A 26,408-nucleotide genomic window follows, 5' to 3' on the forward strand; every position below is an offset into this window, starting at 1 on the left:
GTAAGTACACTGTAGCTATCTTCAGGTGCACCAGAAGAGGATGTCAGATCTCATTACAGATGGTTGTGAGCCACCATGTTGCTCATGATTTGAACACAGAACCTTCAGAAGAGCAGTCCGTGCTCTTAAACGCTGAGCCATCTCTCCAGCCCTGCAACCTCTTTCAATCATATTTATATACCTTTAAAAAAAAAAGGCAAGGTAGAACTGATAAACCAATATGTCAATAATCACGTCAGTAGCAAACACCAGGCCAACACCTAAAAGAGATAAAAGGTTACATTAAGCAGCTTATTCTAGATTGCTCTTTAGCTTGCCATTCTACACTCAATTTCCCTTCAAAGATCTATAGATTGTCTCTTAGGACTCATTAGGACAATAAGACCTCCTTTGAATGCCTGCTCTCTGTGCAATTAAGTTTATCTATTTGCATCCATTTATCTATTCACCTTTATGTTGGGTGATTATCAAATGTTGTCTAGCTTTATATAAGTGACTTCAGTTTCTGGGAACAGAGAGTAAATATTTTGTAAAGTCTGAGTTATATAAGTAAAAACCTCTGGGGAGAGGAAGCTGCAGGGTAGGACTGAGGGATGCTGGGAGAACCTTGAGGCAAGGTCCACTTCTGTATGTTAACTATGCACCTCAGCTGGGTCTGAATCCCTACACTGGCAAGGGAGAGGAAGGTGGAGAAAAAGCATGGGTCGCATATTCTAGAATGTCCTCCCGTGATTAATAGGAGAGCACTTGTCTGGTGTGCTCATGGTCCTGAGTCCAGATGCCAAAACTAATAAACAAACAAATATCTTTTTGTTTTTGAATTATAATAAATAAATTATTATATTATTGAATTATAATAAATAAATTATAAACAAGGCTTGAGCAGTAAAGAGATGGAGTGCTCAGGCAGGACATGAATGAAAGGGAACACACGCTGGATAAGGCAGACCAAGGAAAAAATCAGAATAAAAGAGAAAAAAAAAAAAAAAGGTCTAGCATGGACAAGCACTCCTGCATAAGGTACAAGACACACAAAGAACATTCCTTAGTTGAAGACTGCAAAAGAGAAAATGGTGATTCAAGGAAGATGGCATCCAATGGCAACTCTAAGTTGACAATAAATTAGGAAGAATTTGGCCAAGTTCTAGCCATCTGTTTTGCGTAAGTGTTGTAATGGTGTCTTTAAGTAGCTCTGACTACATACTTTTATCAATGGTGACATGTCTTTATGTGAAAAACAACGTAAAGATTTGTCCTCAAGACATATTCCTGACTCTAGCCAAACCCCAGAAAGAGAAGTACAAGAGAACTTCCAAGTTTTTGAAGATGAAATACACAGAGGTGGTGGTTATTTGGCTTCCACCAGAAATATTAGGAAAAATAAATTATTTTAGACCCATGGAAAAGTATTTTCCAACAAGCAGGATGTCGCAGATAAAAATTTCCAAACCTGGAAAATATTTAGCAGAAATGTACTGTTGCTCTCAGTTGCTTAGAAAGCATAACTGAAGGTGAACTCATGGGAAGGCTTGCTGGTGGCGCATGCCTGTAATCCTAGCACTCCGGGAGGCCGAGGCAGGCAGATTTCTGAGTTCGAGGCCAACCTGGTCTACAGAGTGAGTTCCAGGACAGCCAGGGCTATACAGAGAAACCCTGTCTCCAAAAAAACCAAAAAAGAAACAAACAAACAAACAAACTAACTAACTAACTAACATGAGCCGGCTGAAGGAAGTGGCTTGTACCTGTTTAGACTTCCAAGTCCTGGGAGGTAGAGGCAGAAAGGTCAGGCCTTAAGTTAAGTAGTAAGTTCGAGGCCAGCCTAGACTTCATGGGACTTTGTCCCAAAAAGAACCAACAAACTGTAAAAAAAAAAAAAAAAAAAATCTACACACCAAATGTGTAATGTAATAACCAGTACTGTAATTCCATTCTTTTTTTCTTTTTAAAAAAATCCCCTTTCATCCTGTGATGAACATTACCTTGAATAAATGTGACTCAGCTGACAGCCATTCTCAACTTTGGTTAAATTTAGGAATTACAATCATGACAACTAGCTCTCATGCCAGGAGAATTTTCAGATTTTGTTTTTAGATGGAATGTACCTCAGTCATTCAAAATCTCCCCAGGAGATTTTTACACCCATTAAAACATGTGAAACACTAGGAACCTTGCTATTGACCACCGCAGGCCAGGCCACTGGGGGCCAGCTCAGCCTTTCCCAGGAAGCACCACTGTTAGCAATTCTGGATGAACTAGAATCTGGATTTCCCCAAGCCTCCTGTACGGTACTGGAAAGACTGAGAGGCAGTCTCGAAGGAATTCTTGTCAGTCAATTTTGTCTTTCTCTGAAGTTAGATGGTAATTATGGGTCTAATAAAAGATGAAAGAACTCAGCCTTCGAGGATTCTCTAAAATTCAGGAAAGCAGCCTTTGATCTCTGAGGTACTCTGCCGGGGAAACAAAGGGTTATGTACAGGGAAGATCTACCCACAGAAGGCTGGCCCATAAAATGCAGGCTGCCTAATACAAAATGAATGTCAGATAAACAATTCCTTTTTTGGTGTGTATGAAAATTAGTCCTGAATATCACGAAGAATGCTCTATTGTAAAAAACGTTGGTCGTCGTTTATGTGTTTATATGTAATTTCTTTGCACATCCTGCATTTTTCTTCTGCTAAATCTGGCATCTTTTTATGTATTCCCAGGAGTGTCTCTAGGTTCTACCAGTGGGAAGTGGGAAAGGAAACCATACATGGCCAAGTGCCTGCCCCCAAGCTGTCTAGACTAATTGACTGTGTTGTTTCTCTGCAGCCCAGATGGCCAAGACTGACTCCCCCAAGCCAGTGTGCTGACTCATTCGGCTGGAAGATTAATGGGAAATTCACTTGCTGACTCAGGAAGACATGAATCTTGGCAAACTTTTCCTTCCATTTAAGTCAAAAGTGGGGAGAGGAAACCCAGGGGTGGGGAGAAGGGAGAAGAGGAGGGGTAATGTAGGAAGGATCTGTGTGAGGGGGTACTTAAAGGAGAGGAGAGGCTGAGATTGGATTCTAAAGTGAAAAAAAAATTAACTTAATTTAAAAATTTTTCGAAAAAAAAAGTGGGGAGAAATCCAAAATAAATGTTAAGTACGGGAAAATACAATAAAATATTTTAATATGGAGAACAAGAAAGTTAATCACATTTTAGTTTATTAAAAACTCTTTTTTTGCACAAATCACATAACAAATAACTCCCGTGAAGAAGTATGGAGAAGGTCTTGATCCTGGAAAGGATTGATCTAGCATTGGAGGGGAATGTAAGGACAGAGAGAAAAAGGAGGGAGGTGATTGGAGAAGGGATGGAGAGAAGAAGGTTTATGGGACATATGGGGAGGGGGGATCTGGGAAAGGGGAAATCATTTGGAATGTAAACAAAGAATATAGAAAATAAAAATATTAAAAAAAACCCTCTTTTTTTTTTTGAAACAGGGTCTTGTTATAAAGTCCCGGCTGTCTCCGAACTCTCTATGTAGACCAAGCTAGCCTTGAACTCACAGAGATCTGTTTGCTTCTGCCTCCCGAGTGCCGAGAGGTATTCACCTCTATGCCCAGCTAATACTTTTTAAAAAGAAGACATTTTTGTTGTTTATTCAACTATTGTCACCCAGTATTTTTCTTGAGAATTACAGCTGTCTATGCTCCCTCAGGAGATACTTTCTCAAAATACACTTTAATTTTGTCTTTTTTGCTGCTGCACACAGTCTGTAAATATGGTGGCAAGTTTATATTTGCTACGCATGGTAGTTTGCACCTATAATCCCAGCCCCTAGGAGGCAAACAGACAGATAACAATACTAACAAAAGCCCAAACCTTACAGGGATATTTTAATTCCTTCAGAATGAGAGGCACCCTCCTTCTCTTTCATCTTCTTCTCTTCCATTTTTTTCCCTACTGAGGTTCACCCTTTGTGCTTAAGAAAACCGCTGCTAGCAATGATATTGGCATATGCTATTTGTAAACAAAAATTCTTAAAAGGAAGCTATGTCTGTTTGTTAACAAAAACAAACAAACAAACAAACAACAATAACAAAAACCCAAATCAAAAAAACTTCTGGAAGGAGTCTGTCTGCAGAGCCTAACGGACTGAAAGGAATTTCAGTCCTGTGGAGAGACTCGAGTTTTGTAGGTTCAAATGCTAATTCTGTATCTTGAGCTAGTGTTAGCCTTCTGGAGTAGCCATTCCTTGTCCCACTCTATCTAAACTAACACCGTGTGATAATAATGCTCCACTATGTTCATAGCAGCCCTATTTATTTATTTTTTTTCCACATGCTTTTTTAAAAAAAATTTTTTTATATATTTTTTATTCGATATAATTCTCCATCTACATTTCAAATGATCTCCCCCCCTCCAGCCCCCCACTCCCCGAAAGTCCCGCAAGCCCCCCTCTCCTCCCCCGTCCTCCCACCCACCCCCTCCCACTTCCCTGCCCTGGCCGCGCCGAACACTGCCTCACTGAGTCCCTCCAGAACAAGGGGCCACCCCCCCTCCTCCCACACCTCATCTGATGTGTGGACCTTGCCCTGGGCACTCCAGCTCTCTAGGTTAATATCCACCTACCAGTGAGTGCATACCACGATCCACACCCCCCCCCACCCCCAGCCCGTGCCACCTCACCCAGCATGATGCTCTCCAGCTCCATCCATCTGCCCAAGAACTCCATGAACCCATTGCTTCCAACAGCAGCCCTATTTATAATAGCCAGAAGCTGGAAAGAACCCAGGCATCCCTCAACAGAAGAATGGATGCAAAAAATGTGGTATATATACACAATGGAGTACTATTCAGCCATTAGAAACAATGAATTCATGAAATTCTTAGGTAAATGGATGGAGCTGGAGAACATCATACTAAGTGAGGTAACCCAGTCTCAAAAGATCAATCATGGTATGCACTCACTAATAAGTGGATATTAGCCTAGAAAACTGGAATACCCAAAACATAATCCACACATCAAATGAGGTACAAGAAGAACGGAGGAGTGGCCCCTTGTTCTGGAAAGACTCAGTGTAGCAGTATAGGGCAAAACCAGAACAGAGAAGTGGGAAGGGGTGGGTGGGAGAACAGGGGAAGGGAAGGGGGCTTATGGGACTTTCAGGGAGTGGGGGGCCAGAAAAGGGGATATCATTTGAAATGTAAATTAAAAATATAGCGAATAAAAAAAATAAATAAATAAAAAACTTTTAAAAGCTGTTAATTTAAATTAACATCTCGTAATAGTAAATAAAAACCTCTTAGAAGCTGTTAACTCAGAGCTGACATCTTGTAATAATAAATAAAAACCTCTTAGAAGCTGTTAAGTTAGCTGAGCAGTGGCTCCCACCAATCCAAGAACCGGGAATGTCGTCAGACAACACCTTAGGCCTATAAAAACCTGCCGTCTCCAAGTGTCTGCCTCTGTCAAGTACAGTTCATTTTCAGCTTGCCTTGATTTATAATTTTCTTCTATAAAGCCTTAAAAACTTTATGAAACTGCCTTCACATTGGAAGACAGAATTTTGGGGTAACCTGAGTCTGTGCTCCCTACCTATGGCATAGAATAAATGTTCCCAGGGCCATGGTCTAGAGTACAGAATCTAGAATAAAGCCTGCCTTTTATTTATTTGTTTGTTTGCTTGCTTGCTTGTTTGTTTATTGTTTTTTTGGATTTGGTTTTTTCGAGACAGGGTTTCTCTGTATAGCCCTAGCTGTCCTGGAACTCACTCTGTAGACCAGGCCTCGAACTCAGAAATCTGCCCGCCTCTGCCTCCCAGAGTACTGGGATTACAGGCTTGCACCACCACTGCCGAGCTAAAGCCTGCCTTTTAGTTCTCTGAGGTGAGAGCTGTTTCTTCCATTGACATACTTTTAGGGAACTAATCTATTTCTAGAAAATTTAAGGAACAACGTCCATCTAAGAGAAGAGTCCACCTTCTGCAAGAGAACACCTTCTGCAAGTTCCACAGCACTACAGTTGTTGCTCACATCACAGTGAGGTCTCAAAGTGTTTTAAGGAAAATATTTAAAGGAAAATAAACATCGCCACACACACTTGCTTGACATTCTCAGAAATCGAGACTGTTTCTCCACACTCTTGACTTGGTCCACAATTGTAACTGGCTTTTACCTGATCTATTGTGGTGAAGATGAAATTTTACAAGCAAGCATACACCTCAGATTGTATCGTAGTCAATGTTCTACTGCTGTGAAGAGACGCCATGACCACAGCAACTCTGATGATATAGGAAAGCATTTAAATCGGGCTTGCTTGTAGTTTCAGAGTTAGTTGATTGTCTTCACCATGGAGTGCTCGCCAGCCTGCAGGCAGAGGGAGAGCTGAGAGTCCTACATCTGGCTCTGTGGGCAGCAGGAGGACAGAGGCACTGGGCTTGGCTTGAGCATTTGAAACTCCAAAGCTGTCCCCCCAGTGACTCACTTCCTCTCACAAGGCCACAACTAAATCTCTGTGAAATAGTACTCTCTAATGACCAACATTTAAATCTGTGAGCCTTTGAGGCCCATTCATATTCAAACCACCTCAAGCAGCTTTCAGATTCTATGTTTTGGCCTCAGGAGGGATGCTTCACCCATTGAAGTTTTGTTGGGCAGTTGCTCCAGCCATCCAAAGGATGAGGCGTCAGAGAAGAACCAAGGTGCGTTAGCATCACCTGACACAAGAATGAGGTCAAGATGGCTCAGCACTGACTGTTCTTCCAAAAGTTTTGAGTTTGGTTCCCACATGACATTTTGTAGAGAATCCAATGTCCTCTTCTGGCCTCCTTGGGCACTACACACATGTGGTGCACAGATCTACATTCAGAGAAGTCACATAAAATTGAAAACAAAGAGACAAACAAAAAACTTTAAAAAAATCATGAGAACTAATAGTTGTCTGAATTCCCTAAGGCTGGTATTTGCAAGGTATGTATATACGTGTGTGTGTGTGTGTGTGTGTGTGTGTATAAACAAATAGAACAAAGTAGAATGCTCAAATTTCAGTGTATTCTAATATCCTCTAAAGGAGCTGTTTTTTCAAGGCAGGGTTTCTCTGTGTAGCCCTGGCTGTCCTGGAACTCACTCTGTAGACCAGGCTGGCCTCGAACTCAGAAACCCTAGCAAGAGTTCCTTCATCATCAAGAGGAGGCCTGAAGCAGCCATACTGTAATTGTGCATTGCTCCCCCCACATCCCACACCACCCCAACCCCTCCACCATCCCCCCCACAGAGACACTGAAGTTATAGAGTACATAGTGTACACCATGACAATACAAATACTCCAAATGTAGACAGTATTTATTATCTTTCAATTTCTTTCTTTCATTCTTTTCTTTTTCTTTGTCTTTTCTTTTTTTAAATTTGGATGCAGCTCTGGTCGTCCTTGAACTCACTATGTAGACTAGGCTGGCCTCAGACTCACAGATACACCTGCCTCTACCTCCTAAGTGCTGGGATTGAAGGTGTGCACTACCATGCTCAGCAATATCTTTCAAAATGTTTATGTGAAAAAAAAAAAAGAAGCACACACATGTGATAGGGTCCTCTAGAGATATCAAAGCAATAGAATGAACATGTCTCATAGAGGGGATTTATTAGCTTGGCTTACACAATAGCCAAGGGTTAGGGTTAGCCCTAATAGCTGCTGAGTTCAAAATGCTGCACACCTACTCAGTTCCAATCTAGTGTGGAAGTTGTGGAGGATTCCCTGAGAGCCATGGTCTTCAGTAATTTAGCTTCTGATAAAAGGAAAAAACAAGAAACAAAAACAAAGCAACAATGTAACAGTTGCAGTTCTTCTGCTCAGTTTGGCCAATGGCCATAGGTGACCTTGAACCATTTTATACTGGAATTTAGTTTTCCAGCCACATTGATAACATTTCAGTACTTAGTGGCTACCTGTGAGGGATGCAAGTCATTGGAGAGTCTAGATATGCTCATCATCACAGAATACTCTTGAAATACTTTATCCCTGTCCAAGCTTATGTATTCTTAGCTTATTTTCCTTCCTTCCTTCCTTCCTTCCTTCCTTCCTTCCTTCCTTCCTTCCTTCCTTCCTTCCTTCCTTCCTTCCTTCCTTCTTTCCTTCCTTCCTTCCATCTTTGTTTCTTTTTTCTTTCTTTCTTTTCCAGTCAGGGTTTCTCTGTGTAACTCCGCTCTTTCTGGAACTTGTTCTAGACCAGGTTGGCCTTGAATTCATATTTACCTGCCTGTGCCTCCAGAGTGCTGGGATGAAAGGTGTATGTCACCAACACCAATGTGAGTGTCATTTTGTCATTTACTGTTACATTTTGGGCCAGCCACAATCATGATTAGTTATCCTTAAAAGTTTCTTCCACAAGTTTGGACGAGACTGGCTTAAGTATATGAAAATATGAATATTTGTTTGTTTGTTTGCTTGTTGAGACAGGGTTTCTCTATGTAACATAGCCCTGGCTCTCCTGGACTTGCTTTGTAGCCCAGGCTGGTCTTGAACTCACAAAAATACACTTGCCTCTTCCTCCAGAGTTCTGGAATCAAAGGTGTGCTCTACCACACCTGGCTTCCTTATAATTCATATTTAAGGTAATGTACATGGAAACAGAATAGCTAATAGGAAGCCTAGTGCATACCTTAATCTTAACACTTAGGTGGCTGAAACAGGAGGATTGTGAGTTCAAATCAGCCTGGATTATATATGTATTTTGTTTTGTTTTGTTTGTTTTATTTTGTGTCAGTGCTGAGGATTGAATTCAGGGTTTTAGAAATAACAGGAGACACTCTCTACCACTGAGCTATATTCCAAGTAATGTGGCCTACATAGTGAATTTTCATAGTAGTAATTGCTACTTCAAAACCAAAAAGAAAAAAAAAAAACCCTAAATGTAGAAATGTCTTTATTCTTCACAAAAAATGCTGAACCTGTACTAAACCTTTAATTCATTTTAATTCATTTTGTTCCTGAGATATAAGCCTAATTCAATTATGTAATTAAGATCTCCATATTAGTGAACATAATCATTTCCTGCTAAATCCAAATATTTAACATTTCACGAAAAATCCCCTGGCACATTTCCTTGATGATAGGTGGGTAGAAATTCTTAATTATCCCTTTAGCTTTAGAGGAAGTAATGGTGGAGACTTTAGCAAAAGCCCCAAGTGAATCATTTAAAAGGCACAGAGCTAGGGAAGGGACCGGCCCATTCAGACGCAGAGGGACAGGCACAAGAACTTAACTCATATTTGTTGTATGCATACCAGTCATTGGGGGACCTTCCACAGAGTGTCTAAAACTCTCCATAACCTAAAAGAGAACTTACTCTGACTTCAGTAAATAATGATAACTTTGCATCAGTAAGAAAACTGCCAGACAATGCAGCTGTTTTAGCTATTTAAACCAACCAACCAACCAACCAACCAGGAATGGAATATTTCCATCTAAGCCAGGCAAGTATACACATATTTGGCACTCACTTTAAATATCTTGTTAAGGAAACTAAGGCGGATGTAAAAGTTAGTCTAAGGTTATTGAGGCATAGTTCAGGAGTTAAGAGCACTGGCTGTTCTTCCAGTGCTTCCAGAACCCCTGTGGCATCTTAAGGCCATCTATAACTGTAGTCCCATGGGACCCCATGCCCTCTTCTGGTGTGCAGAAGTACATGCAGACAAAACTAGTGTGTGTGTATATATATATATATATATATATATATATATATATATATATATATATAAATCTTTTTGTTGTTGTTTTGCTCTTTTTAAAAAATTATTATTATTTGTGTTTTTTGGTTTGTTTTTTTGTTTTTTTGTTTTTTGTTTTTTGTTTTGAGACAGAGTTTTTCTGTGTAGCCCTGGCTGTTCTGGAACTCTCTTTTAGACCAGGGTGGCCTCAAAGCCATAGATCTGCCTGCCTCTGCTTCCCCAGTGCTGGGATTACTGCCTCACAAAATAAAATAAATCTTAAAAAAAGAAAGTAAGAAAGAGAAGAAAAGAAAAAAGAAAATACTATTGAAAACTTAAATAAATAGTAGTTTAAACAAAGATAGAAGCACTACTTTTTCTTGCATGTGCATTGTAAAGATGTAATAATCCAAGCCTGGAATGGGGATTCACAGTTATCAGAAACTGACTATTTCTGTTCTGTAATTCTTAGACGGTGACCTCCATTGCTAAGGATGCTTCCCACACTTGCAAAGCCATGGTGTAGCTCTTCTTACAGCCAAGCTGTGGGAAAAGAGGACACAGAGTCCCTGATAATTATGGTACCCTTTCCTTCCCATCAACTTTTTTGAAGATCCCCCCTCCTGTCCCCCCTCCAACCTGTATTGGCATCTTTGGCTGTCTCTACAGAAACCTCACCTGCACCTACGCTGTCATCTATAAAGGCTCCTGGTTACAAGTATTCACTTTTATCATCAACTTAAAGGAAACACAGTTTTAGAAGTTTGACTTGTAATCTCCAGTAACAACAAGGTCATGTTTATACAAAAAGGAACAGGAGGGGGAAAGCATTAGCAATCATTTGTAGATTTGCGGGCCACATTTCACACTATCCCATGATTCCATTTGTGAGTCACAGTATAATCACATGTGGCTGTGTTCTTCTGTTGTTTTAGTTTAAAAAATTCTGAAGCAGGCATGGTGACACACACCTGTAATCCCAGCACCTGGGAGGTGGAAGCAGGAGGATCAGGGTAATGACCTTGAGAATGCTCAAGTACACAGAGTTTGGGATTAGTCTTGGGTGCATGAAGCCTTGGTCAAAATGGGGGGCTGATACCCAGAAGTTCCAAATTAAGGAGATTGGATCACTCCTGTAATTTCAGCACTCGGGAAGCAGAGTCAGAATTGTGAGTTCCAATTTAACCTGGGCTAATAAATGAGGATGTCTACTAGCTCACCCTACTTAAAAAAAAAAAAGATAGGAATAAAAAGAAAAGAAATATTTTGTTAGCAAATTCTAAACATCCTGGAAATGTTCTACCTTCCGTCTTTAAGTCCTAGTTAGATTGTTCAGTTGTGGAAGAAGCACATAGAATAACTTCCAGACCTGGAATTTTTGTGGTTAAAGAACTGTATTAAGATGGGATTTCAAAGAATATGGCCATAAAGTTAGAATAAGCTGTGTAGTTTAGTCACATTTTAAGAACAAATCTCAAGTAGTGATCAAATAAGAAAATGCTGTAATGTTTCATTTCCGTTCAGGAAAAGGCATGGCTTCTTTCAACAGTTGTGTATGACGGCCATCTGAAAGGGACACGGAACATCCCAGGGTTGTCTTTAGTCTTGAGAACTGAGGGTACCTGTCTGGCCAGCAGTGTAGCTTTCAGAAAGAGATGCAGAGGACACTGGGAGTGCACACAGCCTTCTTGCTCTCCACAGATCATTGTTTCCCTCTTTTTTTTTTTTTTTTTTAAAGGCGCGCACCACCACTGCCTGACAAGTTTTCACGCTTTTTTTTTTTTAAAGATTTATTTATTTATTATATATAAGTACACTGTAGCTGACTTCAGACACACCAGAAGAGGACATCAGATCTCATTACTGATGGTTGTGAGCCACCATGTGGTTGCTGGGAATTGAACTCAGGACCTCTGGAAGAGCAGTCGGTGCTCCCAACCACTGAGCCATCTCTCCAGCCCTTTTATTAAAAGTTTCTTTTTCTTTTTTTTTTTTTTTGGTTTTTAGAGACAAGGTTTCTCTGTGTAGCCCTGGCTGTCCTGGAACTTACTCTGTAGAGCAGGCTGGCCTCAAACTCAGAAATCCACCTGCCTCTGCCTCTGCCTCCCAAGTGCTGGGATTAAAGGCGTGTGCCACCACTGCCTGGCCATTGTCTCCCTCTTAAACCCCAAACTCTGACCCCAAATGGTGACAAGGACTGAAAGAGCAGTGGCAGGATCTAGCGTGTAAGTATCCACAGAGGACTTCCCGACTCTGAGATGGCTTTTACACAGGTATTAGCCTGTGGCTGAGAAGCTCTCCCAACAATTTTGCTGTATATCTTTTACATTTTAAAACTCGATTAATGCAGTTAAGGATATACATGACACCACACATGATCACTTATGTCATTACAGAAGTGTATGCTGCCAGTGAGGTCCTTTTCTGCTGTGTGAGACAGGGACTCGGGGATCCTATTGCCTCTGGGCTTAGTCTCTGACTGATTTTTAATAACTATTTTGGGAAAATAGTAAAACTTCTCTACTACCTTACTTGGAAGTATGCAAGGTCTATGCAAGGCATTTATATTTTGTCATTTTATCTTATTCACCAAATTCTTCCTCCTCCTCTTCACTCCTTCTCACCCTCCTCCTCCTCTTCCTCCTCTTCCCCCTCCTTATCTCCCTCTTCCTCCTTTCTGAGACAAGGTCTTATCTGTAGGACTGGGCAGCCTGGAACTTGCTACTCAGACCGGATCCCTTGCAACTCAGACTTCATGGGGCTAGGATAAAAGCATTTGCCATCACATTAAAAGCATAGCCCACCACACCAGGCCCGTTCACCAAATTGTTTGGCACTTGATATATATATACAACGCAGGGATACTGAGCAAATTTAAAAAAAAAAAAAAAAACCTAAACCCTTATTTTGTGTGTATGGGCGTGAACCACCTACATGTCTGATACACACAGAGGCCAGAAGAAGAATTGGAACTGGAGATGCAGACGTTTAATCACTCTACAAAGAGCAGCAGGTGATGTTAAGCCATTTCTGCAGCCCTTAGTTCTGAGTAAACTGAGCAACCTCTTTATAGTCATTCACTGATTGATTAGGCAATAGAAACTAGAAATGTAAAGAAGGTCAAGATGTCTGTCCCGAAGGAACTGCCAGTCCATCCACTGTTGTCCAAAGCAACGGAACCACAAGGGGTCTTATTTCTATGGCTCGACTTTCTTCTTCCAGTTCTAAAATCATGTCTACCCGAACTTCCTAAACTGAAAAAAAACAAAACAAAACAAAACAACAACAACAAAAAAAACCCCATCGGATTTTTAAAACCTTGTGCCTTCAAATAAGAATCCAAGAATAGCCTGGCAGTGGTGGCTTTAAACCAGAACTGGGGAGGCAGAGGCAGGAGGATCTTTGTGAGTTATAGGTCTGGTTTATAGAGTGAATTCTGGCATGGCCAAGGTTACACAGAGAAACCCATTTGCCTCCCACCGCACCCCACCCTCGAAAGAAAGCAAGGAACAGAAAAAGAAAAAAGAAAAGAAAAAACGGAAGAAAAGCTAAGATCCAAGAATAAGCTTGGAGTCTTCTGGGCGGATCTGAGAGGCTCATCACCTAACCTTATGCCTTACAACGTTTTTGTTAGCCAGTGAGATCTAGTTCCACACACCGCATCCGGGAGGAGCTATGCTGGCTCTCTGCGAGTTTATAATTAAGTTCAGAGTGTGGAGGATGGAAGGGGAGGGAAACGGCACATAATTACAGAGTTCTGTTGGTGAGCGCCTGCCGGGCTAAGTGGCAGAAGTAAGAGAAGCGGATAAAGCTTTCCGCATTCTTAAACAAAAGTCTCTCGGAAAGTGCTTGGAGGAAGCAGGGAACGAGGTTTGCTTGGCTCTCTTCTTTGATTATAGCCAGTCCCCTGCTTGCAGGGCTTTGGCTGGAGGCGCGCTCCCACTGCCCCCTGGTCCTTTGGATCTGGGCCACAGTCCCGGGGCGGCCTCGCAGGAGCGGCCGCCAGCGCGCACGGAAGTGCGCCCGGCCTTCTCCTGTGGGAGGCCACCGTGAGCGCGACTTCCTCTTTCGGCGGGGCGGCCGGGCCTCGCCGGCTCCTCCTCCTCCTCCTCCCCGGCCACCTCCCCCAGCCCGGGCCGCTCACGGCCCCGAGGTTCTGCGCTCGCCCCGCCACTTCTCAGCGCCGGGCACCGCGCGAGCCAGCGACAGAGCCGGAGTCCCGGGTCGGACACCGCGCCTCCTGGGTGCCGCCCGGCTCAGCCTTGCGCCGCCCCGCCGCCCTTGACCGCAAGCGCACAGCCCAGCAGCGCACGGCAGTTCGGGCGCCCGCAGGCGGCGGGCCGCGGCCACTGTGCACCCGGCGGGACAGGGACTGTAGTCTTTCGGCTCTGCGCCCCGCGCGCGCCCCGGCGATGGCTGTTCCCGGGCGGCTGCAGCTACGCCCTCGCCCCGGCGGCCTCCTGCTGCTGATGCCCGGCCTCCTGCTGCCCTTCTCCTACGCCTTCAACCTGGACGTCGAAAGTCCTGCCGAGTACGCCGGCCCCGAGGGAAGTTACTTCGGATTTGCCGTGGACTTCTTCGAGCCCAGCACGTCCTCGTAAGTGGCCGCGCTTGAGTCCCCAGGCGCCCCCTCCCCCACCGCGCTCCCTCCCCCCAGCCGATCCGCACCCAGACGCTGGCTCCAGGGTCCTCCCGGCCCCAAACCCGCCTGTGCTCTCCTTCCCGCGGCTGGCCCAGGTCCGGCATGGATGAAACCTTTGTGGGGATGACCTAAGCTGGCACTCAGCATCCACTTTCACCCTGTCCCTAACTTCTTCTGATTGACTGAGGACAGTGCGAGAGAGCTTCGAAAGAGCTCTGTTGAAAATCCAGGAAAAGTGAGAAATCTGTACGGGCACGTCCTGCGGGACTTTTGGCCGTTTCTGTCATTCCGTGACTTGCTTCACTTGGTCCCAGAATTTTTTTTCCCCGATTCCAGTTAGCCTCTTCCTAGCTAGCCCTTCCTTCCTTCGTCTGATATTCATTCTCTCTCTCTCTCTCTCTCTCTCTCTCTCTCTCTCTCTCTCTCTCTCTCTCTCTCGTTTATTTTCACTCCTCTTCTAGACACTCCGATGACTAAAGTGACCAAATAGTTGCATTACATTGTAAAGGACTGTGAGACCTTTGCACATTTGAGGTCCACCAGATGAATGGAATGTGTCATCTGCTCCTTTTTTAGTCCACTATTTAGGTCATTGTTCAGACAGAATGAGCGTGTTTGCTGAGTTTTCACTCGCTGCAGGTCACTCAAATACTGAAGAATTAAGCAGGTCACGTAGGCTTTCAAATTATTCATGTCTCGTGTTGCAACGTCCCTGAGGATTTGTTACGGTTATTGTCTTTTTTTTGGATTAAAGTTGTCTTTGACTCAACGCTGTCATCATTGTCGTCCCCACTAGTGTTAGAAACCCTGATTTAATTGATGTCTTTTCATGTTTATTAATTGTATTTTCAAAGAAACAGTTCCTTTGGTTATTTCTTAGTGCTCACAAGGGGTAACAACACATTTTTCTTACCACATCCCCCCCCCCCCCCATTTAGTTTTGGGGAGGTGCAAAGCACAATTTTGATGGGTAGGTGATACACGGTTCATTTGAAGTTGACCTAAGTATTTGTCTGAGGTCGTTAGGGCACCTGCAGGATTTGTCACTGTTTCCCTGAACACTGCTCAGTATCATTGGTACCAGTCTGTAAAGTAACACGTAGCTTGGGTGGGGTTGGCAAAAATGGACATTGTTAATGTAGCTCACGGCTTGATTCACATTGACAGTGCTTTCTGTTAGACCTGAGCTCACACTCTCAAAAAAAAAAAAAAAAAAAAAAAAAAAAAAAAAAAAAACCACGATAGACGGACCAATTGCAGACCATATTTAACCACTCAGGCCATATGTGAATCATCTTTTTGTAGGGATGGAGCAGAACTTGGGACCCTACCCAGGGGCCCAGGCTGCTGCTGAGTCTGTGCTGTCCCTCTGAGCTACAGCACATCCACTCTATCTGATCACCATTTAAAAGTTTCTCCTTTTCATGCATTTTTTAAAAGTGTATGCTCTTTGTATCATGGACATTGTACCTGTTCCCTGGATGTATCCTTTAGATTTAATTATACAGAAAATTTCCGACTGAAAATAATATTTTCTGCCTTACATCAGGAATTAGTATTTAAATTCTTCAGTTGATGGAGTATTTTGCAGATGCTATTAATTCTTTTTACTATTATTAATTTAGTTGTTTTTTTGCTTCTGTTAGTCGATGGCAAAGATTTAGTATCCAAGATACCCAGCAGGACCATGGCAGGCTGGCAAGCTTTTAAATGTCCTTTCCATGGAAAACAGCAGTTTTGAGCTGTTGGTGATATTTACTATTGTTGATTGCAAGGAATGTAACTAATCTTTGGAAAACATATGGCCAATGGATATGGTATGAGCTCATACATTTACACAATCTCATGTTTACAGGAACTTGCATGAGTTTTAATAGTAAGATACTATGAAACATCGGAGACTGCATGTTGTATTTTGAAACAGTCACTAGCAACTTTGGTGCCAAGAGACCAGCCTGACATAAAAAAGAAAGCAACTTTGAGGTGCTCTCACCCCCCAATACACCTAAACAAAGGTTTATACTTACTGACTATTCCAGATTAAATGATGATTATTACAAAATTGTACTTTATCTTAAAATAGAGAAATACAAATAAAATTCCAGATGGTAATGGCACATGCTTAAATCCTAGCACTCTGGAGGCAGGATCAGGCAGATCTCTGAGTTGGAGACCAGCCTGGTTTACAGAAAGAATTTGGGAATAGTCAGAACTACACGGAGAAACCCTGTTTTGAAAAGCTACCCCGCTAAAACCCAACCAATCAAAATTATGCTTAATATTGGCAAAGGCACCTGTACATTTAGTGAGCATTAGAATCCAAAGTATTGTTTTTTGTTTGTTTGTTTGTTTTTGTTTTTGTTTTTTTTTTGGATGTGGTTTTTTTCAAGACAGGGTTTCTCTGTGTAGCCCTGGCTGTCCTGGAGCTCACTCTGTAGACCAGGCTGGCCTTGAACTCAGAAATCCGCCTGCCTCTGCCTCCCAAGTGCTGGGATTACAGGCGTGGGCCACCACTGCCAGGCTCTTTCTTTCTTTGTTTCTTTGTTTCTTTCTTTGTTTCTTCCTTTCTTCCTTCTTTCTTTCTTTCTTTCCTTCCTCCCTTCCTTCCTTCCTCCCTTCCTTCCTTCTTTTCTTTCTTTCTTCCTTCCTTTCGAGACAGGAGTTCTCTGTGTAGCCCTGGGTGTCCTGGAACCCGTTCTATAGACCTAGAATTCAAAAATCTGCCTGCCTGTTCCTTCCAAGTGTTGGAATTAAAGAAGGCATGCACCACCATGCTGGACTTATCATAAACTTTTTTCCCCCCAAGACAGGGTTTCTCTGTGTAGCCGGGGCTGTCCTGGAACTTACTCTGTAGACCAGGCTGGCCTCGAACTCAGAAATACACCTGCCTCTGCCTCCCAAGTGCTGGTATTAAAGGCATACACTACCACCGCCCAGCTTATCATAAACTTTTAAAGGAAAAGTATGTAATCAAGTGTTTGTTAGTGAAAGAGTTCTCCCCATGTGAAAATGTGTGTGTGTGTGTGTGTGTGTGTGTGAGAGAGAGAGAGAGAGAGAGAGAGAGAGAGAGAGAGAGAGAGAGAAAGTATGTGATGAGTATGCTGTAGCTGTCTTCAGACACAGAAGAGGGCATCAGATCCAATTACAGATGGTTGTGAGCCACCATGTGGTTGCTGGGAATTGAACTCAGGACTTCTGGAAGAGCAGTCAGTGCTGTTAACCACTGAGCCATCTACAGGCCCTCCTTTTTCTTATAATAGATTATGAGTGATAATATCATCTCCATATTGTTATGGTAATGGATGCATTGGTACTCATTAAAACGAAGTATTAAACAAAACTTCCAGGAAGAAGCTGGGCACTGTGGTATACACCTGTAATTGTAGCACTTGAGAGGTGGGCGTAGGAGGATCAGGAGTTCAAACGCCAGCTATGTCCTGAGTTCCAGGCCTGCCGGGGTAACTTGATGCCCTCTCTCGAAACAGAAAAGGCCTTAATTTCAAGTTCTTTTCTCCATTAGAAACAATATTGCAATAGCTGTGGGTCAGTTAGCCCAAATTAGCCGAGTTAACTCGTTTTGGCTAAAAATGAATTATATTTGCATCAAGAGATGTTGGTCGCACCTCCATTTCTATTAATGGAGCCCTCTTTCTCTGTTGCCCCGGAGATCGTTTCATATTCCTCCCTCTCATTTTCTATTTTACTTTGTCTCTCCCACTACGCTCCTCTGAGATGAGTCACTGCTTAATCACCAGGCAGAAGGACGTGCAATCTCCTCCTTGTTAATGTTTCCTTGCTTCTAGCTTTGCTTTCTGCTTCTGCTTCTTACTTGAGCCTGGGTCTGGGCAGCTCAGAGCTTCTTGAACCATTCTGCAAAACATGTTAGATGTTTCTACTGGTTTTATAGTTCCAAAACTTTTTTTCCCAGTAGTTCCATTGGCAGAGGAAATCCAAACCCAGATTAAGGCCTCTTGAAGGAAATTTTAAAAATTTCCATGTTGCAACCATTGTCACAATACCTTAGAAAATGACTCAAGGTAGTGTACTTATCTGAAGTCCCAGCACTCAAGATGCTGAGGCAGGAGAGGATTGTTACAAGTGTGAGACCAGCCTGGCTATATAGTGAGTTCCAGGTGGCTAGCTTTGGCAACAGAGTGAGACCTGGTCTTAAAAACACCACCCCCACCTCAAAAAAACCAAACCAAACCAAAACAAATCAAAACAAACCAAACCAAACCAAACCAAAACAAAAACAAAACCCACTGCAGCATGTTTTGATAAACTTAAATGTGACTGGTACTGTGCTGGTTAATTTTCTCCATCATAAATAGTATATCTGGTTAAACTACAGTCTTAATTAGTTTTTTTATTTGTTTTTATTTATATTTATTTACTTATTTTTTCAAGACAGGGTTTCTCTGTATAGCCCTGGCTGTCCTGGAACTCATTCTGTAGACCAAGCAGGCCTCAAACTCAGAAATCCTCCTGCTTCTGCCTCCCAAGTGCTGGGATTAAAGGCAGTCTTTATTATTTGGAAAGCAAATCTTAGGTCTATCACTTTTGGTTAAGATCATAGATTTATTGGGTGGATGTGATGGTTGGTGGATTCCTTAATTCCCAGCCCTTGAGAGGCAGAGGCAGGGAAATGCCTGTGAGTTCCAGGAAAAATGTATGAAATGTGGTAGTTACCGTTTCCGTTTTACTTTACAGAGTTGTTGACCTGAAGCATTTGTTGGTTTGCAGAACAAATCTGAAACTTAAATTACACCTCAACTATTTTATATACACTTCTTTTTATGTATATAAATAGTATTTTTTTTCAGGAGTTCCCATTGGTCACCCCAGAGTCAGCTACGTATATGAAACATGCTTTATCTTGGAAAGGTCATTGCTGAAAGCAGCTAAAGAACTTAGTTCATCTGGAAAGTTTGGAAGTGTACTTGTCATTGTTTGGCCAGCTGCCCTGTGTGGTAGCCAGACTTCCATCCTGTGAGGCAGCTGCCCTTCCGGCTCTGCCCTGGATGGCAAGTGCAGCCCGAGGGCATCCTCACAGGGTGTCCTCTGGTTTTGTCTCTTTCCCTTCTTTCTCTTCCCACCCTCCCCCAAACTGCTTTTTCTTCCCGCCTCTTGCCTTCCGTTTCCCTCTCTCATGCTTTCTTTTCCTGCTGCTTCTTAGCATCCTCCCACTCCTTGGCATCACATGACTAGCACACTCGTTTCTGGAGTCTTAAGGAGGCATTAGTACTAAGTACGCATAAACTGCCTAGTGTTAGTGAAGGTGTGGCTCTTGGTCATGTTTGTGGGCAAACTTTATTTGGAGTGAGATAAAGTCAGCAAGGAGAACATTGAAGGCATGTTGGATCTTATGTTGCTTAGCTTCAAAATATACATGCTCTTCAGTGAGGCCGTACCGGCCCCATGCAACCTTGAGCTGGCTCCCCACCTGTCTGCTTTTCCAGGAAATGGTGCGCGCGAGCCAGCTTTCCTGCCCTTTGCTTCTCTCCCTTGGAGTTAATCACTTGAGCATTGATGGCTCTTTGAGAAGACTGAGGAAAGAAAAGCTCCTTCAAAGGCCGTCTTCAAATGACTTCCTATTTCATGAGGAAATCGCTTATTGACTGTATCAGCTGCTCTTTTGATTGCTCTTGGCACTGTCACATCTTGTTCTGAAGCTCTCAGACATGGCTTCCATTCATCTGCTGGTCACCTGGGAAAGAATGTAAGTAACGACAGAACGTTGTGCCTCTGTTCTGGAGAATGGAGAACGGATTTCAAGGGACTCCTCTAGCTGACTTGCCGTGTTTGTGAGTGGTTCCCCTCCTGTTTGCACTGGGCAGAGCTGCTTGTTACACTGCAAACTACTTTTCTGTCTCCTCCTCTTTCCCCATACTAGGACTGCTGCAGGCAGTTGGCAGACACTTGTAGTTGACTCCTAAGACTTTACTTGCTTTTTGTAAAATGTTTCATTGATGGGCTTTCCAATTTTTGTAACATAAAAAACTTTTTTAGTTCCTAATTCTTTTTCCTCTTTTTCCTCCTGCTTCTCCTCCTTTCTATGCCTGCCCCAGTTCCCAAATAATGCTTCCTCTGAGTCTGAGTGGTGCATCCCCTGCACCATCCTCTTTCCCAGAGTCAGTTCTCTCTCTCTCTCTCTCTCTCTCTCTCTCTCTCTCTCTCTCTCTCTCTCTCTCTCTCTCTCTCCAGAAGTCCCACCTTACTATTTTTCTCTAGGTCATAGGCTTTTTACTTCAACCAATCAGAAGCGCCTTAGGCAGGCAAGGAAGGACAGAGACACATCTTCACAAAGTGTACAAAAACACCACTTCTAACACCATATCCATCACCTCCTCCTCCTCCTCTTCCTCTTCCTCTTCCTCTTCCTCTTCTCCTCTTCTTGGTCTCTCTGTGTAGCCCTGGCTGTCTCGGTACTCACTCTATAGACCAGGCTGGCCTCTAACACAAAGATCTGCCTATCTCTGCCTGCCAAGCGCTGGGCTTAAAAGAGTGCACACAGCAGCCCAGCTTCCTTCATTCTCTTAGCATCTTTTTACTACCCCGTGCCCTTCAGTCTATGGGATTATTTATTTATTTTTTTTAATACATAACTTCCTTTCAAGATTCTTTACTTTTGGGGCTGAAGAGATGGCTTAGCGATCAAGAGCACTGACTGCTCTTTCAGAGGTCCTGAGTTCAATTCCCAGCAACCACGTGGTGGCTCCCAACCATCTGTAATGGAATCTGATGCCCTCTTCTAGTGTGTCTGAGCACAGCGGCAGTGTAATCACATACATTAAATAAATAAATACTAAAAAAATTCTTTACTTTTTCCAAGTCTCCATTCGTCTCTTTAAAAATACTTAAGTATCTTGCAAGTAACTTAAGTATTACAGTGATATTTGTATAAAAAACCTGTTTCTTATATTTTAAATTTTTATTGTTTTTTAACCATTAACCTGGGACTAGACCTTGACAGTTCTCGCATGTTCCTTCTTTAGTATTCCCCCTTTCCTATGCATTTCATCAGTGGGCAGGACTGCACATGAAGGGACATGTAGGGAAACTGTTGAACATCAGTATTAGCTCTTCTAATTACCGTCCTTTCGTGCCTGTGATGTGCCGACAGCCTGATGAAAGCAGCGGCCTGGTTCCTGGACTCCTCGCGAGCCCGCAGGCTGTGTGCTGCCAACAGTGACATTTTTATTCAGTGTTCTCTCCTACGGTGCCCTTTCTTCAGCTTTAGTCAGAGGCAGTCCCCTAATAACCGATGAGTGCTCGCAGTTTTACAGTTGCCAAGCCAAGAAGATATCTCAAGTACAAAACTAAATAGAATTGTTACATAAGAAAATTATTTCAAGGATAATTTAAATAATTTGGAAAGTATGGTTTCTGTGACCCAAGCGTTGATGGAGCACTTTGGAAACGGCTTATTGGTATGTACTTAGTGTAACACAGAGACCTTTAGCTATGAATGTGTTGTTACCTGCTCAGGCAGAGGGATGAATTAGAGCCCCACATCCAAATAAGCACTTCCTTATAAGTAATGAATAGCTTGGAAAAAAATATAGAAGACTCTGAAAAGAAATGTGCAAAAGATACTCCAGAAGTGAGTTGCTTGGGTGTCAAGGCAAATCTGGGACCCAGCTGTTCTGACTTGGAACCTCGCTGGTGGTAGAACACGCTAGGGCTAGTATCTATCTGTGCTCTGATGGCCACTTTAAGAACTCAGAAGGAACGAGCCAAGTCCTCTTCAAGGTGTAGACTTTGACAAGCAGCGCATAGATAGTCCCAAGTAACCAGATCACCGACTACTTTATGACTCAGACTCTCCTGATCCCAGAGCTTGCACTTCAGCCATCACGTGGTGAGAGAAAAGGGCAGAGCATAGGAAACACCGGATGTGGTTACCACCTTTAATCCTGAAGGTTAGGGGAAGGGATGTGTGCTAGACTTGACAGTATCACACGGAGGGAGAAGGAACTGGGCTCGCCACTCTATCCCCAGTGGAAGGACGACATCCCACAGAGGCTTACCCTCTGTGTTCATTAAGTTTCTGTTGCTGTGTTAAAACACCAAGGCCAGAAGCAACTTTGAGAAGGGAAACTTCATGTGGGCTTCTGGTTCCAGAGGTGTAGTCCACACAGCAGTGGTTCCAGAGGTGTAGTCCATACAGAGGTGGTTCCAGAGGTTTAGTCCACACAGCGGTGGTTCCAGAGGTATAGTCCACACAGCGGTGGTTCCAGAGGTATAGTCCACACAGCGGTGGTTCCAGAGGTGTAGTCCATACAGAGGTGGTTCCAGAGGTTTAGTCCACACAGCGGTGGTTCCAGAGGTATAGTCCATACAGAGGTGGTTCCAGAGGTGTAGTCCACACAGCGGTGGTTCCAGAGGTATAGTCCATACAGTGGTGGTTCCAGAGGTGTAGTCCATACAGAGGTGGTTCCAGAGGTGTAGTCCATACAGCGGTGGTTCCAGAGGTGTAGTCCACACAGCGGTGGAGGATGGTGCAGGCGGCTGCACTGAGAAGCTGAGAGATCCCAGTTCTGACTACAAACCCAAAGTAGAGTGAACTGACATGGGATGAAGCATATACTCTCAGGTCCTTTCCCATGATATACATCCTTCAGCAAGGCTACGTCTACTGAAGTTTCTGTAACTGCCCCAAATTTCACCACTGACTGCAGTCCAAGTGTTAAATTACCTGAGTCTACGAGGGCCTTTTCCCACTCAACCACTGCATTCTCCTCTCTTCTGGGATTTTGTCCCAGTTCCCCATTGATGAAAACACTGATTGGAAAATGATGCTGGTTTCTGACTCAGAATCGTTGCTGTGATGGGAGAAAGCCAGCAGTGGTGTTGTACTGCTGCCAAATATGACTACATAAGATTTATTAAATAGGGCGTGGCTTGGTCTGGAGTTTAAGTGGGATTTTGAATGTGTGGCTTTTAAGATAAGTGTCAGAGCAGAGGATACGTGTTTAGCCAGATGAAACAGTGGCGAGGCTATCTAGTGCTGCCTCCCTCGCTCCCTGTCTTTCTGCACGCCCATTTTTTTGTTTTTTTGGGGGTTTTTTTTGTTGTTGTTTTTTGTTTTTTTGTTTTCAAGACAGGGTTTCTCTGTGTAGCCCTGGCTGTCCTGGAACTCACTCTGAAAACCAGGCTGGCCTCGAACTCAGAAATCGGCCTGCCTCTGCCTCCCAACGCCTGGCACGCCCCTCCTTTTTTTTTTTTCTTTTTGATAAGGCTAAACTAACTCAGTCAGTTCCTTGAAAAGCAAGGTGGAGAGTTTCTTTTTCCTCCTCCTCCCTCAAAGCTTGCTCTTGTCTGTGTGGTCTTCTTTCCCAACTCCTCCTGGGCGTCGGGGTGTCTCACAGAGAGAGGGATGGGACAGACAGAACCCAGAGTCCATCTTTTTCTGGGGTCTGCCTTCCTCTCCCCTACTTGCTCGACTAGCACCCTAGAATGTGAAGAGTCAAGCGAGCGGTGTTTTTCCGTCTCCCCCATTTCTGTGTTCACAGCCTAAGTGCTCAGTCTCTGTTCTTTCCACTCTTAGTATTTCTTCACTTTCTCCATCCTCTTTGGCTAGTGGAGCTCACCATCCATTCCTTGGGCTTTCTTTCTTTCTTCCATTTTTTCTTTAATTCTCCAAAGTCAAGAAGGTCCCCTTTCCTAAGGTTTTTAAGGGGAACTGAGATAAAACTGATGGCTTTATTATTATTATTTATTATTATTTATTATTTCTGTCTTTGTTATGATGCAGCTCCTGCCCGGCTCCCAGGCTGTTATTTTGGGCCACTCCCATCTTGCTATCCCCACTTAGTGATACCCTGTGTCTTTTCTGTCCGGGAAGCTGAGTTCTTTCCTACCCAGGATCATCATGCAGTACTTAAGGTGCCCCACCCTCCTCTTTATCTCCCTTTCTCACCTCTGCTTTCCCTTCCTCCGCCCTACAGCAACTTCCTAGACACTCTCGCTCCTGAGCAGGCTCCTCTCAATTCACTGTGCAATCTGCAGAGATCATTTCCCTGAGAATTTTATCTCTGAAAGATCTCCCTTTCCATCCCCCTGACACCTTCCTGGAGAGAGTTCCTTTTCCCTAAAGGAACTCTTTCCTCTTCATTCCTTGAAGGTAACTTTCCTTTATCTAAGGAAGGCCTACCCTCTTTACTTCCAAGAATCTCCCTTGGTCAGTTGTTTGTCTCCTTCAGAGTAATGTCACATGATTTGTTGGCTGGTTTGCGTTCTTGTGGAGAGGACAGTGTCTAGACCACGCATCTTTAGTGCCAGAACTGAGCCTGATGCAGCAAATATGTTCAGGCTGCCACATTATTTTTTGAATGAGAAGAAAACAAAAGGTTAGTCCAGGAGTAGAGGTGCACATGGTTTTAATCTCAGTACCTGGAGGCAGAGACCGGGCAATCTCTGGAGGCAGAGACCAGGCGATCTCCGTGAGCTCAGGAAGGACAGCCATATATTGAGGCCTTGTTTCAAAAGCAAACAAACAAACAAAACAAAAAAGGGCGAGGGGTGGTGGCAGGAGAAAATGGAACTTAAGAAAAAAAGTACATGTGTGTGTGTGTGTGTGTATGAGTGTGTATGTGTGTGTTTGTGTGTGTCTGTGTGCTTGTGTCTCTGTGTCGAGTGTGTAAGTGTGTGAGTGTGTGTATGAGTGTACATGTGTGTGTTTGTGTGTGTTTGTGTGTGTCTGTGTGCTTGTGTCTCTGTGTCAAGTGTGTAAGTGTGTGAGTGTGTGTATGAGTGTGCATGTGTGTGTTTGTGTGTGTCTGTGTGCTTGTGTCTCTGTGTCTGAGTATGTGTGTGTGAGTGTGTGTGTGTGTTTGTGTGTGTGTGTGTATGTATGTGCAAGAGGACTATGGAGGTGAACATGAATGGAGGTCAGAGAACAACTTTCAGGAGTCAGTTTTCTTTTTCCACCATACAGTTTCTGGGAATTGAACTCGGTCGGGTCTTCAGATTTGGCAATAATCACCTTTACTATCTCACTGGTCCAAGAAACTGTATGTACTTAAAATGTATAGTTTGGGGTTAGGGAGTTAGCTTCGTGGTTGAGAGCACTGGCTGTTCTTTGAGGACCCAGATTCAATTCCCAGCACCTACAAGCAGCTCACAGCCAGCTGTAACTCCAGTCCCAGGGCGTTCAGTAGATACTCTCCTGAGCTCCATAGGTGGAGGCATGAATGTTGTACACAGATATGCATGCAGGCAAAACACTCATACACAGAAAATAAATAAATCTAAAACAATCTAAAATGTACAGTTTGGATAATGACATTTTAAAGTGAATGTAGGAGTGTATTTTATTGTGGGTAAATTAGGCCACCCAAAAGTAGTTGTTTTTTTTTTTTCTTGTTGTTTTGTTTTTTTTGGGGATTTTTTTGGATTTGTTTTTTTCGAGACAGGGTTTCTCTGTGTAGCCCTGGCTGTCCTGGGACTCACTCTGTAGACCAGGCTGGCCTCGAACTCAGAAATCTGCCTGCCTCTGCCTCCCAGAGTGCTGGGATTACAGGCGTGCGCCACCACCGCCCAGCCCAAAAGTGGTTTTTAAAAATATTTGTGGATAATATCAAAAGAATGTTTGGTCATAAATCCTAATATAAACATTACAATCTCACCTGGCTTTTGTGTTTTAGCAGGATGTTTCTCCTGGTGGGAGCCCCCAAAGCAAACACAACCCAGCCTGGGATTGTAGAAGGAGGCCAAGTTCTCAAATGTGACTGCTCAGCCAGCCGCCGGTGCCAGCCCATTGACTTCGATTCCACAGGTAAACCTTGACATTGTTGTTCGCTCCTGATTTATGCTGTTTGGTTGGTTGGTTGGTTGGTTTTGGAGACAGGGTCTCAAGTGTATCCTTGACGAGCCTGGAGCTCGTTATGTAGACAGGATGACTTCGAACTCACAGAGATCTGCCTGCCTCTATATTCTGACAGCAGTGATTAAAGGCTTGTGGCACCATACCTGGCCCATTTTATCCTTTTTCTTGTCTTGTTTTTATTTTTGTTTTAACCTAACAACAGGGCTGGAGAGGTGGCTCAGTGTTGAAGAACACTTGTGTTCAGTTCCCAGGACCTACTTG

At 43.4% G+C, this 26,408-nt stretch overlaps 1 protein-coding gene and 1 long non-coding RNA gene across 3 annotated transcripts in view; both read left to right on the top strand.

The window, feature by feature from the left end:
• The window catches only part of LOC127684217 (uncharacterized), a 30,849-nt gene extending 27,903 nt beyond the window's left edge, over positions 1–2,946 (top strand). Inside the window, exon 3 of the long non-coding RNA XR_007977743.1 lies at positions 2,812–2,946. This is a non-coding gene — a long non-coding RNA (uncharacterized LOC127684217). The remainder of the gene's footprint in view (positions 1–2,811) is intronic.
• A 10,834-nt stretch (positions 2,947–13,780) lies between these two features.
• The window catches only part of Itgav (integrin subunit alpha V), a 77,364-nt gene continuing 64,736 nt past the window's right edge, over positions 13,781–26,408 (top strand). Inside the window, exons 1-2 of one of the 2 annotated variants that reach the window (XM_052182799.1) lie at positions 13,781–14,272; positions 25,966–26,096. In XM_052182799.1, the coding sequence (XP_052038759.1) occupies positions 14,088–14,272; positions 25,966–26,096 (316 nt within the window). In that variant the 5' untranslated portion in view covers positions 13,781–14,087. The remainder of the gene's footprint in view (positions 14,273–25,965; positions 26,097–26,408) is intronic. The other variant, XM_052182800.1, reaches the window with a different exon arrangement.

This window comes from Apodemus sylvaticus, chromosome 5, assembly GCF_947179515.1.
Source record: "Apodemus sylvaticus chromosome 5, mApoSyl1.1, whole genome shotgun sequence".
In the NCBI taxonomy this organism is placed as follows: domain Eukaryota; kingdom Metazoa; phylum Chordata; class Mammalia; order Rodentia; family Muridae; genus Apodemus; species Apodemus sylvaticus.